The following is a 16,000-nucleotide window of genomic DNA, read 5'->3' on the forward strand; positions in this document are numbered from 1 at the left end:
GCCAGCGCCCACCGCGGGCCCTGCCGCCCCAGGCCGTGCGGCCTACCTGCCACGCGCTCACCCGGGGAACAGCCGACCCAGGGTACCTCCCTTCCCCGGGTGTGGAGTGAGGGTGCGCGGGGCAGAGCTGGTCCCTGCCGCAGCTGCCCTCGTCCCTCTCCTGGAGCACCGGCCGCCGGAGGGACAGGCTGCCTGTCCCGCTGTGTGCTGTCTGGAGGGAGACTCAAAGCCTCGTGCCGCGCCAGCTGCTGGATGGATTTTAGGTGGGGTCAGCTGTGCGGAGGCTCACCCTGTGAAGTGCACTGTGGGTGGAATGGTGTTTGAGTCGGAGACGCACCATTTGGAAAAAGTTAAGTGGAGTTTTAAGTAAGTTGCTCAAAGTCTTGGGAGAGACCAGAGAACCAAACCCATTAGAAATGAAGACTGAGGAGGCCATGACAGCGAGTGGTTGTATTGCTGCAAGAATTGTTACTACAGCAGGGAGGCTGGCATGGTGTGGAAATGATCCTCCATTTCAAATGGCGGGCAGGGGGGGAGGCTTGCACAAGGCAGCAGCCGCATCAGAAGGAAGTGGAAAAGATACTGGCCTACCACCTCTGCCTCTTAGGCTACTGAGAAGAGACAGTTAGCCCAGAGCTTGTACAACAGATTATGTACAGGATTTAGAAAATTTTAACTGAGGTGCTTAAAATTCAAAAGAGGGACTTAACTTTTAATTCTTATGAAACTGCAGTTAAGAAGAAAAGCACCTTTAAGAGTAGGAAGAGGCATAAAGGTGGGGAGAGTGAAAGAAAAATAAAAATTACACTCATTAAACAGACAGCTGTCCTATTTGTGTGAAGAAATTCTGTCCAGTAATTATGAATGCTTTCCATAAGTCATTTGCACAGAGAGATGCAAAAGGCCTACAACTGAAATAGCGTCTATTTGCCTTGCCCCATTCCCTGGCATCCAAAGGAATAAGACAGTGCGTAAGATCTGCCTCTGTTGGAGTTTAATCTGATTCCAGGCTGCCGTGGTCTACTCCTTTCCTCCTCCTTTCTCTTGGTTACATATTCTGCTTCCCTCCTTTCCAGTAACATTAGTTCTTCTGCAGCAGGGCAGTCAGCTGGCTAAAGATGCTGATCTGCCTGAAAACTCACATACTATTGTGATTGTTCTGGGTACGTTTTCAGCGGTATCAGTTGCCTGACGTACATGGGTCACTGCATATCTGCACAAACGCCACCACCAGCTGAACAAGGGGGAGAGGACGGCTTAGCTGGTGCTGCAGGGGGAGGAGGCCCCAGGTAACATCCGCTTTTGCTGCTGTGAAATATCACCTGAGCAGAGAAGCCAGAAGTGACAGCTCAAGTCTAGAAGGGCAAAGGAGGAGAAGGAAGGCAAAGTAGAAATGGGACCACAATGGTTGGTCTGTTTAGATGTGGTGGCAACTTAGGTTTTAGAGTTATCATCACAGCAATGACCTAATAGCAATGTCCTCAGCTGATGAAGAGAGGAAGACCTTCAGTCTTTGTGCTGGAAAGAGTTGTGACATGAAACAATAATCCATCTATCTTTGCTCAGAACCTGAGGGGAAAAAAAATAATGAAAAGGACTGGGTAAGTGCTGCTGTCCGTGTCAGTTTTCTATTACTATATGATGGATTATTGCTAACTTTTGGTCTTTTAGCCTTCATTGGATTCCTTAAAGCTCCAAATCTGATTATCCAGGAATCCCAGTTGTCTGCTTTAAGACTCTAACCTGTATAGTTTAAAGACAAGCTTGATGGCATGAACTCGCAGGCTCAAAAGAAGACAAAAGCAGTAGACAAAAGGAATATCAAGTCTTTTACTTCTGTGGTTATGTTTCTTAAACTTTGCTGCTCTGATGGCAGTACAGGAATCACTCACTCTAGACAAAGCAGTGCAAATACGTAAGACTTCTGTCTCTGCTTACCAAGTTGAATTAAAAATTTATTGACCAGGAAATTCTCTGCAGAGAGCAGTGCAGGCAGACATACTGTAGCTTCTGGTCTGATTAGCTACCTGACTTTCTGCAAATAGAGCTTTGTCCCTGAAATGTTCTTTGTGTACATTTAAGCATGTGAGTGACTCCACAGAAGACAATGTGACTGCTCACCTTGCTAACAGTAAGAAAGATCTGCAGTGTCAGGGCCTTGCAGTGTATAACCAGTTACTTTCAGTTATCTGATAAGAGCTAATTTGAAGTTGTTTATTGACAAAAGAATAAAGAAGTTTATACGAGTTATATTCTTCGTTCTGCATACTGCTTTGTATGCATAGGCCCCTATGTTTGCACAAGGCTCAGAGACTTCAGAGCAGTTTCTTTGCATACAGAAAAAAAGTATGTGAACATTTACCTAACATGAAGGAAAGAAATTGAAACATCAGAAAAACGATCCTAGTTAGAAAGGAAAAAACCAGAAATTCTGCTTTCATCTGCAGTACTAATACATACGCATCAACCTAACAATGAATCAAAATTGCAACACAGCAAGGATAGCTACGGAGATGGATAAATACTGAAATATGCATTGTAAATACAAATAGCTTTAAAATAAAATTATAAAGTAAAAGTTTACAGATTCCAATCCTGTGCAAAGCATGCAGATTCCAGTCCGGTGACTGTTTCCATTTCCTATATATTTCCCTTTAACTTTTATTATCTGGGGGATCCAGTGGTTCTCAAGATCCATGGAATTTCTCCCATGTTTAAAGCGAAGTACATGTATACAAATTGGCGAGAGCTATGTGTTAGTCATTTTTGCATCCTAAACTATGTTTTGCAAATAGGCAGGAATGTTTCATTTGAGTATCATTTATAAATAATAATTTTAATATTTACTACCCTTGTTTAATGATACTGGCATCTCAGCTAACCGGATACCATGGGACAGCATTAAAATATTTTGAAACATAATCTCGTAATCGTACCTTTTACTCGGGAGAGGCTCAGCACGATGACAGCTGTGTATGTTGCAGTAAATCCTAGTATACCTGAAACTCATGCTGAAACTTCAGAGTTATGGATGGTTTTCAGTAGGTAGGGTGTCATGAACAGGTGATGAATACATAGGTCCTCTAGCATTCTTCTTTGCAGCTTTCCAGGTGTCAAATGTCGCATAATTTCATGTTCTTCTGATTCACACTCTTACTTCATGTGGCCGGTGTCAGCTGTGCAGTACAGGCTGGCTGAGAGGCAGCTTGCTTCTACTCTCGTCTCAGTTCCCTTTAACATTCATATCTGATGTCTGTCTTCTCAATAAATAGGAACAAAAAGTGTTTCAGGATCCAGAGCTGTTTTCACATTTGATTGTGGGAAATTCTCTTTCCAGCGAGGTTTTGACATTTTATTTCTAGCTGTCTGTCAGCTACATTATAGTAAATTAATTATTTTTATACTTTGTGAAAACTTCATGAGGCTCTTCGGTGGAGCTGTGCTGTTCTTCAGAAAGCAAGGGGCACCGCTCACTGGGTGGTTCTCTTTCCCTTTTTCTTGCTTGCTACACCTAAACTTTAGTCTTCCTAACCTTACACCCATTGCCATTATTTCTGAATGTTCCTTGTTCTTTTTGCTGCTCGTTCAGTCTTTCACTATTACTCTCATTCTTTCTACTCCTTTTCCTTCTTTTTGTGTTCCGTTTCTACTCTTCCCTGTTTCTTTCTTTCTAGCATTTTTCAAACTTGACAAGAGTTGCCTCCTGATTTGTTATGATGAGTTATCCTGCTTTATAGCAACTTAAAATAAGACTGTTGAGGTAAACAGTGCCCGATGACCTTGTTTCGCAGACTTAGGTTTAGGCTTCCCAATGCAGTTAGAGAGATAATTAATGACATTTCCTAATCTAGCTGATATTGTTCAATGAAACTGTAAAAAAATATCAACTTTGTCTAAACACGTTGACTTTATTTGAAATCTTTGTCTTGTTGGGAAGGTCCTTACATGCTGTACTAAGTGTATGCACTGAAAAGGGCACTGTTGTGTACTGTGGCTTGGAAGATTAGAAGACGGCGCTAGTCAAGGCTGTTCTTGAGTCATTGCCTGAGCAAGTCTATAGCAGCTTTTCTGTATTCCTCCATCTCTTTTCACATCTTTGGTCTAGCTTTCAAGGAATATGACTCTTGGCTATTTATGCTTGGGTCAGAACTCAATATTTTATAATGATGAAAGATCTGATTCACCAGCTAGGCCCTAGGTTACTTGGTGGGCTTGCACCAGAGCAAACCAATGGTACTTTCATTGGTAGCCAATGAAATTTCACTAGCTCAAGTTTTTTATGAGAGAGAAATATGATTTGATTTCTCTGCTATTCCTGTTTCACTTGAAGCACCTGCTAGAAATTTATCACAAGCTTTTTAACCTCAAAGCACCTTACCAAGGCAGTAAATGTAGAGTGAAGGACTCTTCGGTGTTTTAAACCTTGTTACCCAGTCCTGGGTGCTTTTACTTCAGACTCGCTCTTCACACTTTGGTCTATTCTTCTCCCAGGAGCTTTTGTCTCTGTGGTCTCTTGTTGACAGCCATCTTTGAGCTAGCCACCATCCTTTGGTTCTGTGACCCATGCCGATACCAGAGGGGCACACAGCGTGAACCTGCTCTTGCTGACCTCGGTGTGTTCCCAGAGAGCTTTCTGTCAGACAAGCAGATGTAAGCGCTGCGGTAGCAAACAGAGCCCTAACTTGCAAGGCAGGCTTTGGAAATGAAAATGTCCCAAAATGTATTTGTTATTTCAGAATTATCTGTCCCCCTCCTGACTTACATTTGTCAGTAGTTTCCGAGGCTGTTACCTGTTGTCATTAACCACATACTCCAAAAATACCACCATCTCTTTCCAAATATGATAATCTGTCATGTTTTACTCTCCAGTAACTTGATTTTTCCAATCACTTTTTAACTTATGGAGATGAACTGTTTCTCTTTCTTGCATCTGTGACCTCATCTGTAATATGATTATCTCAGTGCAAGTTGCAGCTCAGCACAGAAGGATGTGATGATGGGGAAAGGTAGCCTCCTGTTCACTCACCTACAGTAGCTAAAAACAGTTGTGGCTCCTGTGCTGTAAGAAATGCAAGCGAGTACAAGATATGTAAAGACCACTTGCCATGGCAAAAGCCTCCAGGTATCTCTTGTGGAGCTGAAGTGAATAAATGGAACTCCTTGCATCTGGAAGACTTACTGCTCCACCATGTTGCATGTTTATTCTGAGACAATAAGCAACTTTTTTGTTTCTAAATCAGGAGTTATTTCACCTAATTCATTAGTACTATGTATGGCAATAAGTTGTCATCTGTTCCATCTTGATTGTCACAAGGTAGCTGATAAATTTCTGGTTTGCTTTATTTTTCCTGGCTTTGTGTAGTGTGACTTCTTTCCTTTGTGACTGAAGGATGCTAAAAGGAAAATGCCATCTTCAGCATCACATTTAAAAGTTAGCAAACTTCATACACAGCAGAGAAATGACCAAATCAGTTTTGTTTAAAGCATCAAGGCTCAACCTACATTTTCTTTCTTCATATTCCTCTCAGGGGAAAGAAGCTATGCAAGACATTTCTTGCATTACGTGCTATTTGTGGAGGACTAAAATATGTGGCATAATTTATTCAGTCGATTCTTCTACCACTCTGTCTTGCTAGAATATATTTATATATTCTGTCCATGTGTACACATTTGTTTTCATAGCCACATTCATAAATATGTTTAGGCTTATATTAAATGTCTGCTAGACATGCATTTTATTTCCATTACATTTGCCTGTAAAACATTTTAAGATATCTGAAGTAGAAGAATAAGAAATAAGGCTACATAAAAACTCATTTGGAAGAAAAGTGACAATCTATTTCTTTAATAATAGATGCCACATTTCCCTGTATGTTTTATATTCACAAGTTGCTGAAGGAGATAGGGTAGAGAAAAATAAATATCAATAGCAGTGTATGTATGAAGGCCCAGTTAAGCTATTACAGGATTAATGCCAAATAATAAGACTGTATAAATGATTCAATTAAAGATTCACATTAGATTATAATAATAGATTGCACATGTAGATCACAGCACAAGAAAGAGATTTCCAAACTGCATTGTTTTGAATCTGTAATATCCCTACCTGAGTCAATGGAAGTAATCCAGATTTTCCTTACCTTGTATCAGTCAGAACCGGAGTTAAATTAACAGAACACATGTGAATGTGCTGAGAAATATGCATCAGATGGACATGGAATGACAACGCCTTGAAGAGTTTTCTGCACTTTTTCATGTACTGACATGAAATTTAAAGATATGATAAATGTTATCATGGGCAATGAAATCTTAGAGTTCACCCTTACTGAAATGAATAAAAACTGTGGTGGAAAATTTACTAGTGATAAATAATGATATTTCCAGAGAGTTATTTCCTTAGCAGCTGAAATAAAGTAATATTAGGGAATACCACGTACGTTCTCTCCCAAAATAGGGTGGAAAGTTTGTGCCACACAAGAGAGAAAATCGTTTTCTCTGTGTATTATTTGCCTTAACTTTCATCTTCACACGCGCTCGAGCCTTAGAGCATGTGCTTTGAAAAAGATATTGGAGGACCTGCTGCTTTCTGACATGCTAGCACTAATTTGTCTTTGAAGCCTTCAGTAAAACTACTTGGAGGAATTTTCTGCATCTTTTCTTCTTGCTGCTCCACACAAAGCAATTATGAAGAGACTGACACTGTGTTTGATGATGGGCAGCGGTACTGAAAGCTTGTCCAGTCCGTCTGAAGTGTTTTGTTATCCTAATGCTACAGGAGGTATGTGGTCTCATGAGCATGGCAAGAGAGGAATGTGATGGTTGCAGTCACTGAGGAGACAGGGTAGGAGGCATCCGATCTCTGCAGAAGTTTACAAGTCTGATGCTAAAGATCAAACTGGAGGGAAGTGTGTGTGGAGTACACAGTAGGAAATTCAGGATGCATAGAAAGATGAGAGAGGCATGGCATAGATTTCACTGTGACTGCCCAAGGACTTAAAATAGCTGTGCTGTAGGCTTAAAGTCTTCTGCTGTAGGGATTAAACAAGAGAGAACCCGCAGCATGGCACACGCAGTGGCTGAATGATGCTTTAGGAGGTGACATCAAATCTGAACATGGAAAAGTACAGATAAAAATTTCTCAATGCTGAAGGCTGCAAAGAAACAGAGGCCACTGTTGTGCTCAAAAGGATATATGCTAACAGACAAATGAACGAAAAAAGAGCAGATAATAAAGAGTATAGTTAATGAATAGGGCTATATTTACAGAGGACCTCAGCCATGCTAAGGTTAGCAATAGAGACATCGTTCATTCCTCCAACACTGGTCTGACTGGCCCAGCCTGTCCCCTGGCTAGGGGCAGGTCTCTTCCAGGCCCAGCCCAGGGAAAAAAAAATATCAAAATTAGCCAAAACAAAAATTGCTGGTTGTATATATTTATTTTCACCAAGATAATTACACTTTGCTGTAGTAGGTAATTGAGTATCTTCAGTGAGCTTAGAGTGCATTCATCTGAAAATATTCACTGTAATAAAGAGAACTTTTTTCCTATAAATAATATGACAAAGTTGTATCTGAAACACATATGTCACTGAGTCAAAAAATAAATCCCGATAGACCAACGACAACATAGAACATAAAGCACCCTCCTCCAATCCATTTAAGCAAATGTTTTTTTCTTCTGAGATAGTAACACCAGGGTGTTCACTCCGTCTTCTGCTCATAGCTGTTAAAAGTTTTACATCTCTTTGTAGACTCTTTATACATAAAAATACTTGCTTCTGTAAATATTTTAATTTATTCTTTACCTCAACAATCTGTTATCTTTTACCATTAAAATTAATATTTATTTGCTATAATGTCCAATTGTCAAGGCCCATATTTGTCATAAAGTAAATTCTTAATGGGATAAATAAATACTTAAAGTTACTCCTATTCCAGAAACACTTTGTGTCCAGCTATAAAAAAAACACCCAACAAAATTAGTTGCTTAGTGTCACTTCTTTCTTAGTGGTGTTAGAATGATAGAATGCAAGTAAGAATTCAGGTCTCCTACCCTTGAGGACAATCCTTCAGGTTGACCATGAAATAATAAGGTACAAACTATAGAGGAAAGATAAGTAGACAGTGTTAGTGGTGGAATAATTACATCAAATTGGAGAAAGTTTAGGATAAAATTCACAATAACAAATTAACATGTTAGTCTAGTCTAGATTTCAAACCTATGAACTAAAATTCCAGTTGGAATAAGAAAAATACATTTTTTCTATTTTCTGTATCACTCACTGCCCAGCCAAGGCGCTGCGGGAGATCAAAGATGCTGTGAAGGCAGAGCGCGGGGCAGTAATGCGAGGCGGGGGCTACCCCCTGGTAAAGTGACTGTCATGTCAGAGCGTGCGGCCAAGGTAACTGTTTCAGGTAGTCAATGACCCTCCATGCAGCAGCTGGTGCAGGGGCCCACGAGAAGAAAAGCATCCCCTGACTTGACTAAGTAGCACGTAGGACCTCGTTCAAAATGCCACCATCAAAACGTTGCTGGGGCAGTAGCTACTATAATACATCCAGATCCTTGCAGGAGCAACCAAATTGTGTACAATTGCACTCAATGTCAAGAAGGGAGCTCCTTAAAAGTGAGGAGATGTTTTTTAAAAAAGGAAGCTGAGGGGGAAAGAGCTGTTAACAGAGATCTGTTAAATCACAAGTGGCACAGAAAGGCTGGTCGGAGCAGATTGTTCATGTTTTTTCCAATGCAAGAACTAGGGGAATTAAAAGATCTAGGAAGTCACAACTCAAAACAACGTAAAGGAGGATATTTTTCAGGAAACATTTACGCAAGCTGTGAAACAGAGTGTTGAAGACACAAAAAACTTGTATGGCCTCCAGTGCAGGTCAGATGTATTTGTTGAAGAGAAATCCACTGGAAGTTACCAAATACAAAGATTTCTAGACCTGGAAGTCTCTGAGCTGAAAACTGTTGAAGGCTTGGAGAGGACAAGAAGGAAGTGTGATATGTGTTTGCCCTGTTTCTTCTGTCTGTGACCACTGCTGGAGGTAGGATTTGGGGCCAGGTCACATCCGCTCTTTTCCTACCCTCCATATTTCCAAAACAACTAGACAACTAAAGCAAGGATTCTAGAAATATTTACTATACCAGCAGCAGGTCCAGTCTGTGCCTTTAATGATGCAGGAGTCCACTTAGGGGAAAAAAAAAAAAAGTTGTAATCATATAAGTAAAAATGGAATTATTATGTGCACGGCAGAAGTATTAGAATCATGGAAGCTGCCTCATCTCAGTAGCTCTTCTCTGAAATCAGAATTTTGCACCTACAGTACTTTTCTTTGAATGTGGATCGTGGTGCTTCATCTTTTAGGCTTGTAGGAGGCAACTGGAAAAGCAAAATAATTCCACATGGACATCACATAAGTGCTTGGGCAACCAAATGGAAACCAAACTGTCCTTCCTGTTGCATAGGTAGCTAGGAGCTCTGAGTAGTGGATTTTAATAAATGATTTCTGCATGGAGTTAAGAAGAGAAGCAGCAAAGCACATACACGGTAGGCAGCTTATTATGGTAGAACACAGAAGCTGACACTGATTTTCTGCTTTCCCTTGGCCTAGGTGCAATCTGAGAATACCCTCTGCTGGCCAGTACCATCACAGCAGTATCAGTAGGCCATGAGAGCCACTGCTTGAACTAAAGGAGTAACTGGGAGCCGCAGGCAACAGCTGTCCTTTCTGCTGGAAACCAGACAGTGCTGGGGAAGGAGAGGTGGGCACTCAGCTGGGTCTGACCCTGGTACCAACTGGGGGTACGGAAGGGATGCACACCAGGACTGGAGTACACAGTTCAGGTCTACCATAACAGGCTAAGGGCTGTGGGTAGGGTCTTGCAGGTCAAGAAAGCAGTGCAGGGAAAGAAATGCAGAATGTAGAGGATGAAAGTCAGCTAAGGATTCAAACGGTCTCTCTGGGCATCATTTCATCAAGCATCTATGATATGGGAAACTCAAGGAGTCACATGCGATCCCTTGTACTGAGCGTCTCTGCTCACAAAACCCAGTGTGTGGATCACCCTCCCCCTGAGACTGGCAGAGCGGGAGGACTTGGGAAGGAGACTCTCCCAGGTGCATACAGAGCCAAGAATCACAGGCTCCCGGAGGATGAAATTACCTGGGACCTTGCTGGAGATCTACCTAGGAATTTTTGGAGGATCTTGCAACTGAACTGTCCCTCCTGCCCTCCCCCCAGAAAGTGACTTGAGGCATTATACCAGGAAATGCTGTGCATTTGTAGATTGTGCTCATGCTAGGAAACAGAGCAAGGGGAGGTTTTGTTCTATGTCAACAACTAGTACAACTGGGAAGTAGTTCAGCTTCCCTTAGAGGATTTCCCAGGCTAAGCTCCAGGCTAAAAGTAAACTGGGCAGTATGTTCTTCCTTACACTGCAGCCCTTGCTGTTACAAGGATCATTCACAAAGTCTGTGAGTTACAGAGGAAAGCTGCTGCATAAAATTGCATCATTTTGGACCTGAACCCATACAGCAACCTTCCCCCTGTCATCGTCTCCACCCAGGGGGGAGCTACGACAGCAAAAAAACTCTGTGCAATGCCGAGGGAGGTGACTTCCCTCTCTGCATTTCTGACCATATGTTTATATCCCACAACATTTACTAGTATCATGGAATCATAAAATGGTTGGAGCTGGAAAGGACCTTAAAGATCATCTAGTTCCAACGCCCCTGCCATGGGCAGGGACACCTCCCACTAGACCAGGCTGCTCAAAGCCTTGTCCAGCCTGGCCTTGAACACTTCCAGGGATGGGGCATCTACAGCTTCTCCAGGCAACCTGTTCCAGTGTCTCCCCACCCTCACAGTAAAGAATATCTTCATAATATCTAATCCAAATCTCCCCTCTTTCAGTTTAAAACTGTTAGTCCTCGTCCTATTGCTCCACTCCCTGATAAAGAGTCCCTCCCCATCTCTCCTGTAGGCCCCCTTTAGGTACTGGAAGGCTGCTATAAGGTCTCCTTGGAGCCCTCTCTTCTCCAGGTTGAACAACCCCAACTCTCTCAGCCTGTCCTCACAGGAGAGGTCCTCCAGCCCTCTCATCATCTTCGTGGCCCTCCTCTGGACTTGCTCCAACAGGTCCATGTCTTTCTTGTACTGGGGGCCCCAGAGCTGAATGCAGTACCACTTCCCTCAGCCTGCTGGCCACGCTGCTTTTGATGCAGGCCAGCATGCAGTTGGCTTTCTGGGCTGTGAGCACATGTTGCCAGCTCATGTTGAGCTTCTCATAAGCCAACACCCCCGAGTCCTTCTCCTCAGGGCTGCCCTCGATCCATTCACCGCCCAGCCTGTATTTGTGCTTGGGATTGCCCCGACCCACGTGCAGGACCTTGCACTTGGCCGTGTTGAATTTCAAGTGAAACAAAAGTGCGGTAAAGAGAGTTTTAATAAAGTAAGCACTATACTAGGCATTTCTTCCATGAACAATTCCTTGTCTTGACTGCAGAGCAAAATTGAGTCCTTATTGCCCTGGACTACAAGAGATAACCAAGAGTTAGCTGCTGTTCTGAAGTATTTATAGCGTAAATGTCAAGGCACAACACTGGAAACAAAATAATATAATCCTCATTTTATAGGCAGGAAAGGGAGGGACAGAAAAATTAGATGACAAGACTGCATTAAATCAGAATCCACATCTCTAAACTCCATGGCTAGTACTTTACCCACAAGACAATCTTTCCTGTTGTGCAGCACTGCAAAGTGCTTATTAACACCACCTGATCCGCACAGGGTTATTTCACCCTCTGCCACAAATGCAAATCCTTTTAAAATGTAAGCTGGTAGAGAATCACATTCTTGTTGTGCAACAAATGGAAGTGTCACATTTTCCCTGTCTTTTTTTAAATCACGGAATAATGTCCTTATTAGTTCCCCTTTGTACTGCAGCCTGTCTGCACAGAGAAGAGTCATCAGGCGCTGTGATAAAAAAGAACATCCCTCAGATATTTTTATCTGTGGACTGGGAAATATTAATAATTTTTCAACTGCTAGCTGTTCATTCTTATTCACCCTTCTGGATATTCATCTCACGTCGAATGTTAATTTTGTCTGTCTGTGACCTGATCTATGGACAGTTGTCCAAATTCTGAAACATTGAAGGCATGGCCAGACACAGGTGAAAAGTGGTAGGAAGCTAAAAGTCGTAGAACACCTATTCAGCTCATGAGCATCCAAATTTCCCTACTGCATATTATTGCTTCATCAGATCTACTGCCCTGGCTGCATGCATAGTGATCCTTAACCCAACCCTGTCAAAATAATCTGGGTATGTTTAAGCACTGTAAATGATATGCCTTGTCTCACCTGAATCACTTTGAGAGAACTAGGTTGCATGCATGGTTACTGCAACTTTCCCCTTCTCTCAGGTTCTCCGTGTGACTATTGTAAGGGGTCTTGAGATGAGGGTAGAGGATGGCTTTAGAGAAGAGTTGGGGGGTTTTCTGGGCTAGATCTACCCTAGTATTCACATTTATGGCATTAATCAGTGTTGACAAATTTCCTGACAGTCCCCCAGCCCCCAGCAGGTGCATGCACACACACACCACGTGTATGTGGACATCACACACACTCATTCCCCCTGACCCTCCCAGCGTGTCCACAGATCCACTTGCTGTATCCTGCGCTCACCATCGGCAACGGGGAGCTGATCTGCTGATTTGTCGTTCCAGCAGTACAATAGATCACTGCACTAAGAGAAGCAGACTACACTCATCCACCTGAATCAATAGAGGTGACTAGCCTGGGACTACGTTTCAGATACAAAAACTGGGACAAGTAGAGGGGCTGTCATAAATACAGGTTTCAATGGAGTGAGGGAATTAGGAAGATATAAGACTAACTGCTTACTTTTCCTGAGTCTTCTCTGCAGGGACACGCTGTAACCCTTTAATGTAAGGAGAAAGGCGCACATGCGTAAAAGGAATATTTATCCTTCTGAGACCTCTTCTCTATGTGAATTCCCATCCAATCCTTGGTCTTAACCTACCATCTTCCTTATTCCAGGACTGGCAATCTTTCAACAAAGGAGGGGTAGGTTGTATTTTTCTTTCCCCAGTTAGCTATTAAGTGTGCCAATGGAAACTTGGCGATGGGAAACTGACGATGCTGCTTCTGCCTGTGGCAGGAGGTCTCAGTTCCTGCTGAATTTGAAGGTCCATCGGGGCCAGAAGCAAATGCATCTCCCAGACATCTCTTTGAAAGTGCCCAGACCCACCACGTTCTGTGTCTGTGTGATAAACCTGACCTAACCCTATCCCCTCCTTGCTGTTGTCTTACTCTGTGCTCTGCAGCTTGTCTGTAGTTGGGCAAGTGGCCCTGGGAATTAAACTCCACAAAATACCAGCCCCAGTATCCTGGCCTTCAACAGAAAGAGGCAGTCAGCTGGAACACTGTGGCTGGGGTGTAGCCCCAGTTGTGCATTGTGTGGGGCACCTTTCTTTTTTTCTATTTATCAAAAACTGATTGTTATAAAACAGAGAGACCACACAGGGAATATACATTCTCCAGAGAACAGCTAAATACTAAGCAAGTGGCTGGGACAGCAAGCATTGGGACTGACTTCTTCATAGACTCCTTGAATAACTAAACCTACGGGAACACTGACATTTTGGGGATAAGCCAGCCACACCCTTCATAATTAGGGCAAAAGCGCTCTGTGAGTTGACAACATCCCTATGTTGCTAGCTACTCCTGTGTGTCAGGTACTGAATTAATCTAAAGAGCCAGAGGAATGTTGATGTCAATGGAAATTATGCAACATATACTTTGAAAACAGATTCTGAAATAGCCCCTTAACCACAGAGGAACTAGACCATTTAATATATACTTAAATGTCTTGCTAGACCAAAGCTACACAGTATGTTTGTGAGTATGCTTTGAGCAGCCTGGTCTAGTGGGAGGTGTCCCTGCCCATGGCAGGGGGTTTGAAACTAGATGATCTTTAAGGTCCCTTCCAACCCAAACCATTCTATGATTTTATGATTCTATGTATGGGGTCTTACTCTCATACATGCATTTCTTCCTCTGTTTCCCCCAGGGAGCAGCTCTTTTGCGCACTTAAATAAGCTGGAAACAGTTGAAACTAAATCCCAGTATGTAACGTGAATCCTGCATTTAGTGGGTTTGACTTTCAAAAATGCAAATACACACAGGCCCTGATGACTTCAATAGCATTTATGGGTGCTCAGTGCTTGTATAAATGTCACACTATTTATAACATATTTCTGTGTCCTTTTTTTATATTCTCTGTTGGCCTGTCTCTTTTCCACTGTGGTATCTTTGACTGACATAGTCACATCAGGATGTAGCATGTGTTTGAATAATTAAGAAAATACAAATAACAGTTATCTTTATTCTAGTCCATATTTTTCCATTGCTCAACCACCAAAGATAACAGTACCATTTCACCACTGCTTTTTACATTCTATGGAAGAAAAATACTTTTAGTTTTGCAGTGGTTTATTAAATCTTCCAAGTCCAATTATTTGCCCCTAGAGTTTCCCCCCTAAGCTTTAGAAAATTGTTTCAGCTATATCCAAACTCATGCCAACTTCCTGGCTTCTTGGCCGCAACCCGTCAGCGAGTGCTCTACTAAGAACCACTTTCAGGCTCTCCTTGAACCTCTTATTCTTGCTGCTTCCTACGAAGAAGTAAACAAGGGGGTTGATGCTACTGTTAACGGTGGAGAGAACAACGGTGACGTGGTTCTGCTGGCTGAGCAAAGACGACCAGTGGTGGTAATTCAGAAGATACAGCAGCCTCATAGGCATGGCAAAGATGAGGAAGACAATGACTGTGGCCACAATGATGATGTAGAGCTTTGACGAATGAGGTCTCAGGGAGTTACGATGAATCCTGATAACCAAGATCAGGCTGGACAGAATCATTAGAGGAATGAAGATCATGAAAGTCAGGATCCATGTGAAGATGAGCAGTGCTTGGCAGTGGTTCCCATCGTCAAATTGTTCCTTCGTTGAATCATCTTTGCATGTTAAGTATTCGGCTACTGTCATCAGAAAAGACAGAGTCCACAGAATTGCACACACAATTGCCGATTGGTGCTGTGACCGGCGGCATCGGTACCAGATGGGGTAAACAATAGACAGACACCTCTCAATACTGATGGCTGTCAGGAGATAGAGACCAGTATTATATCCGAGAAGGAAGACAATAGACAGTGTGGTGGTTATATAATAGTAAAAACCATATGCGAATCCAAAACCAGCAATGTACTCAATTGACAGAATAAATGTACAAAGCAGTAAGGAGATGTCAGCAATGGACAGGTGTGTGATGTACGCAGTGAATGGATTTCTTTTGATCTGGAAGCAGAGGCACCAGAGGACAATTCCATTTTCACAAAAACCCAGGAAGGAGATGATCATAATTACCCAAAGTGGGGTCAATATCTCCCAGACCCTTTCCTGTGTAGAAATGTTTCTGTGCATTGAGATGTTCTCTGTGCCTTCGCTGGGATGAAACGTTATGTTTGACTCATCCATGGGGAAAGCTCAAGTTTGGATAGCACAGCTCTTCCTTCTGTAAATATGTATAAAAATATACTGTGAGCATTGTGTGCTCCTCCCCTCCCCGTTTTCTTTCTGTTTTGTGGACCCTCAATTTCTGGTCATATCTGAAAGCCTTAGGAAAAGGAAAACCAGTTTTAATATACTGATGCTGTCTGAAACCCAGTTGGAACTACTCTTGGCAATGTTAAAGATTGCTAAGTTCATCATGCTAGCAGAAATCCTGAGCTTTCGTCCCTATGGGGTTCAGCTTACGAGTGCTAAACCACAGCTGAAGAGATACCCTCCTCAAAGAGCTCTTGGACAAGCAATGTCTCCATCACATTGCAAAGTTTCATGATATAGTGGTCACAGATAGCATTGGTGGTTCTTGTTAGAGCCCTAGATTGTTCCCAGACAGGTCTTTTCAGCTC

General features: G+C 42.5%; 1 protein-coding gene across 1 annotated transcript; it reads right to left on the reverse strand.

The window, feature by feature from the left end:
• Nucleotides 1–14,573: 14,573 nt before the first annotated feature.
• Nucleotides 14,574–15,563, reverse strand: MAS1 (MAS1 proto-oncogene, G protein-coupled receptor). The gene has a single exon (XM_074578269.1). It carries the CDS (start codon nt 15,561–15,563, stop codon nt 14,574–14,576), a length of 990 nt encoding a protein of 329 aa, XP_074434370.1.
• Nucleotides 15,564–16,000: the final 437 nt, after the last annotated feature.

The sequence above is a fragment of the Larus michahellis genome, chromosome 3, assembly GCF_964199755.1.
Source record: "Larus michahellis chromosome 3, bLarMic1.1, whole genome shotgun sequence".
In the NCBI taxonomy this organism is placed as follows: Eukaryota; Metazoa; Chordata; class Aves; order Charadriiformes; family Laridae; genus Larus; species Larus michahellis.

What these genes read in the sequence shown, in the direction of transcription:
- MAS1 (XM_074578269.1), bottom strand. Translation starts at nt 15,563, where the DNA reads ATGGATGAGTCAAACATAACGTTTCATCCCAGCGAAGGCACAGAGAAC.